Source organism: Alosa alosa, chromosome 8 (genome assembly GCF_017589495.1).
Source record: "Alosa alosa isolate M-15738 ecotype Scorff River chromosome 8, AALO_Geno_1.1, whole genome shotgun sequence".
Taxonomy (NCBI): Eukaryota; Metazoa; Chordata; class Actinopteri; order Clupeiformes; family Clupeidae; genus Alosa; species Alosa alosa.
In genome coordinates, this window is record NC_063196.1 from 34,855,111 (window position 1) to 34,860,110 (window position 5,000).

At 44.3% G+C, this 5,000-nt stretch overlaps 1 protein-coding gene across 1 annotated transcript in view; it reads left to right on the top strand.

Annotated features, from left to right (window-relative positions):
* LOC125298866 (N-lysine methyltransferase SMYD2-A-like) overlaps positions 1 to 5,000 on the top strand; it is a 35,239-nt gene that overhangs the window by 4,512 nt on the left and 25,727 nt on the right. Inside the window, exons 2-4 of the mRNA XM_048249733.1 lie at positions 1,367 to 1,430; positions 3,597 to 3,707; positions 3,979 to 4,045. Coding sequence (XP_048105690.1) covers positions 1,367 to 1,430; positions 3,597 to 3,707; positions 3,979 to 4,045 — 242 coding nt within the window. The remainder of the gene's footprint in view (positions 1 to 1,366; positions 1,431 to 3,596; positions 3,708 to 3,978; positions 4,046 to 5,000) is intronic.

Sequence of the window (5,000 nt, forward strand, 5' to 3'; positions counted from 1 at the left end):
GTGTGTGTGTTTGTGTGTGTGTGTGTGTGTGTGTGTGTGTATGTGTGTGTGTGTGTGTGGTCTGTTATCTGGGTCTCATTAACCTCATGATCCTGCTGATCCTGAGTCCTGTGACCTCTCTGGTCTATTAGACAGGCTCGCACATACACACACACACAGACGCACAGACACATAGACACACACACACACACACACACACACACACACACACACACACACACACACACATAGACACACACACACACAGGCCTGTTAGATGGAGCTCTCATGTGGCCTGGCCCACTCAGCACTGATGGAGCAGAAGTCCGCTGGGGAGCAGGAGCCTCAGCAAGGCAAGGACACATAGGGGGTGATTGGGGATGACACATAGGGGGTGATTGGGGATGAGGACACATAGGGGGTGATTGGGGATGACACATAGGGGGTGACATTAGGGGTGATTGAGGACACAGACTTTAGGTGATGATCAATGATTGGGCACACAGACTCTTGGTGTGTGTGTGTGTATTTTGTGTGTGTATGTGTGTGTGTTTTGTGTGTGTGTATGTGTGTGTGTGTTTTGTGTGTGTGTATGTGTGTGTGTGTATGTTTTGTGTGCGTGTGTGTGTGTGTGTGTGCGTGCGCACAGACTCTAGGCCAGAGTTGTGCTGCATTGCAGTGGCAGCCTAGTTCCTAGTACACACCACCACCACCACACCACACACACACACACACACCAGGAGAATGCGTGCTGCACTGCAGAGGTCTCTCGGTGTTTGGGAGAAGAGAAGAGTTTGTGTGTGTCTGTATGTGTGTGTATTTCTCCTGTTGGTGTTGTATGTGTGTGTATGTGTGTATGCATGTGTGTGTGTGTGAGCGGGTGTGTGTGTGTGTTTCTGTATATATGTGATGTGTTTTTTGCTCAGCTGCTGATGTGTGTGTGTGTATGCACCTGTATGTGTATGTGTGTGTGTGTATGTGCGTATGTGTACAGTATGTGTATGTGTGTGTGTGTTTCTGCTTCTGCTCAGCTGCTGATGTGTGTGTATGTACGTGTATATGTGTGTGTGTATATACGTGTGTGTGTGTGTGTGTGTGTGTGTTTCTGCTCAGCTGCTGATGTGTGTGTATGTACGTGTATATGTGTGTGTGTATATACGTGTGTGTGTGTGTGTGTGTGTGTGTGTGTTTCTGCTCAGCTGCTGATGTGTGTGTATGTACGTGTATATGTGTGTGTGTATATACGTGTGTGTGTGTGTGTGTGTGTGTGTTTCTGCTCAGCTGCTGATGTGTGTGTATGTGCGTGTGTGTGTGTGTGTGTGTGTGTGTGTGTGTGTGTTTCTGCTCAGCTGCTAATGTGTGTGTGGGTGTGTTTTCTGTCCTGCAGGAAGGAGGGACTGGCCAAGTGTGGAAAATGTAAGAAGGCCTTCTACTGCAATGCAGGCTGCCAGGTACGGCATACAGTACATACATGAACACATATAGTCCATACATACAAATACATACATGCATACATATATACACACATATAGTCCATACATACACATACATACATACATACATACACACATATAGTCCATATACACATACATACAGTACATATACACACATATAGTCCATATATATGCATACATACATACATACATAGATATATACACACATATAGTCCATATATACACATACATACATACATACATACATACATATACATGCATACATGCACACATATAGTCCATATATACACATAAATACGTTCGGGGGTTCCATGTTCCGTGTTGTGCATGCATTACTTGAAAAGAACTAGCTCCAGTTATGTATGAACAGTGAAGGTAACGAACTCTTAAAAATGTGAAAAACGTGAACTTGAAGAAGTGAAAATTGAACAATATGAACTAAAAAAATTGAACAACTTGAAGCTACATCTATCATGTGTGAACATGCTTAACAAAATATGGTAACAAAACATGGGAACTAAACGTGCATTACAAATATAATCAGTGGGAGCCCTGTGCTTGTTTCCCTGCAACACGAAGGTTCCATCTGGGGGTGATGGAAGACAGTGACACCCTCAGTGTGTTTGAAATGTCCAGTCGATTGCACAATTTGGTCTTAGTTGCAGTCATTGCCGAAAACCTGGCCTCGCATACGTGGTGGGAAATGGTAGCAACGTTTTCAGCGCTTTTACGGCTATCTTGGGATATTCTGCTTTGGTTTTCATCCAAAAACCCGCCAGAGAGGTTTCCTCATAGCCTACACACTCTTAAGACCACCCTCATTTGCAATTTCGATCAACTGCTCTTCCTCCTGTGCTGACATGTTAGGACTATTCGGGATATTGACAAATGGGTTGCGGACCCACTCATTGGTTTGCCGTGGATCTTTGGAGGATGGGAAGTAACGCTCAAACTCATTTGATAGCGCAACAAGATGATCGCGCACCAGCTGCGAGAGAAAGTCTCAGTCTCTCCCAAAACCCCCACTACTGTTTGGAACATATCAAATACACCCCGATCCACTCGTCGTACCCACAAATCAAGCTTGGCTTTAAATGCAGTGACTTTATCTGCCAGTTTAAAGACAGTCGTCATTCTCCCCTGCAGTGACAGGTTGAGGTCATTAAGCAACCCGAATATGTCACACAGGAAAGCGAGTTTTGACACCCAGCCCTCATCACTAAAATATGCAGCTAACGGCGACTTTTTTTTGTAAGAAATCTCTGCAGCGGCTCTCACAACTCAAACACTCTGGCCAGTGACCTGCAACCAACCAACTTGGATAGCGTACCACGGTGACCCATTCACCCTCTCTAACAACTGTGCCTCAATATCCTCTGACATCATCAATTCCCCTATGGACAGTGCTTGCAGAAAGCGGTACCTGAGCTATTTTTTTAGCTGCAGCCTCCCCAAGGAGTTCATTGCACATGCCTTTACCAGCAGGAAGAATTAACTCTTCCCCAATAGTAAAGGGCTTCTTAGATTTAGCAATCCGAAAATTATTTTTTTTTTAGCGCAGCCACGTTCACCGATGTGGTTGCTTTACGCACTAGTTTTTTGTCCTTCTTGCTCGCGTTTCTTACGCTCAAAGAACTCAAGGGGTTTGTCTTTAAGTGTAGGATGCTTGGATTCTAGATGTCGAATTAGCTTTGATGGTTTAATTGCTTCGTTTGACAACTTATCGCCAAATACCACACATAAAGGACTTGGTGCATGTGAGTGACCGGTCTCTGCGAAACCATATTTTAAATATGACACATTTCGGATTGAATGACCCCTTCTTTTTCTTTGAGGTATCTGGCTCACCATCGTCAGTGGGTATTATTGCGAATGTGACATTATTGCGAATGAAATTGAGTTTATTTAGTTTGCATGCATTTTTTTTAAACTCTTGTCGTAGGCTACGGCCCGGTTAGGAATGTCCCGCGGCCCGGTGGTTGGGGACCGTTGGTCTAGGCAGTCTTAGTTAGACAATGGAAGATGCTGGAGACAAATCTCTTTTACTGCTTTATCGCTTTAACACTTTACCGCTTTGCAACATTTCAAAGATTTAAAGCTTCACTAAGCATCAGCATAAGCTGGAGCGCCGTCTGTCTGTGTGTGTGTGTGTGTGTGTTTCAGAAGGCAGACTGGAAGCTGCATAAGCTGGAGTGCTCGTCCATGTGTGCTTACGGAGATAACTGGTGTCCCTCAGAGACGGTGCGCCTCGTTGCCAGAATCCTCGTCAGCATGGTGAGGGGATACCCAGAGACACACTCATACACACACACACACACACACACACACACACACACTCACATACAGAGACACACACACACACACACACACACACACACACACTCACATACAGAGACATACACACTCACACAGAGAGAGAGAGAAAGAGAGATAGTTTGTGAGAGTGTCTGTGTGTGTGTGTAAGAGAGAGAGATAGAGAGAGAGAGAGAGAGAGTGAGTGTGTGTGTGTATTTTAATATATTAGTGTTTTTTGTTGTGTTTGCAGAAATCAAACAAGGATGGTGAAAGAGGAGCATCAGAGAAGCTTTTACTCATGAGCGATTTGGAAGCCCGTATGTGTTTCAACACACACACGCACACACACATGCACACACAAACACACACTACTGTACACTAGAGGGTGATTTTTGGGGGACTCCCGCTGTCCACGGTATTCCGCGAGGAGTCAATTTCACTGTTGGTAACGTGATGGGGGACGGGGACGGGCAGAAATGAGCGGGAGTGGGCGGAGGAGCGACGGACCCGGAGATTAAATTACAACATCGCGGTGAGTGCACCCAAAGATTGCAGGGCATTTCTAGAAAAGAGAACCACTTCCAACTCACAATACGTTTGTTGATTGGCTACTGCTAGCCGCAGAGTAGTCTATCAGAGCCATACAAAGCAGCTGCCCTGTTCACAAGCCAATCAATCAGCGTCAGCGACTACACCGAAAACTGAAGGTGTTTTCAGCGTGAGCTAATTGCTAACATTATCTGAGATGCTAGTTTTTGTAACGGCAGGAATAAACACACATGGTAACAAAATCAGTCTAAACATGTGTAGCTTTGCTCAACACATTAACACTATGATACAGTGTAATTGTCAAGTTGTATGGCTCACTGTGTTCAAAGTCGATCTCACCTCGACTAGCCTATGTGGTGGTTGTTATGGGAAACGTGCTAATAAATGGCAAAGCAGCTTAACTGTAGTGAAGTTCGCAAGATTGGAAAGAGGAAATGGCATTTACATGTCCATTTAAATTATAGCCTTTCTAATGCACTTAAATCCGAAATAAGATGGAATGTGAGGAGACTGCTATTAACTTTAAAGAGGACTATCTACAATTGAAACTATCTGTAGCCTATGACGCAAATAAGCCTCATGTCCAGGCTATGGATGTCTGCTTTAGTCTATTGTTGACAGCAGGGTTTTTTTACGATTTAAAATGATACTTTCTAGATTTTAATGGGCCATGTTGAAGAGCAGATGTCCGTAATTGTTTGTGCAAATATAAAACTGATTCAT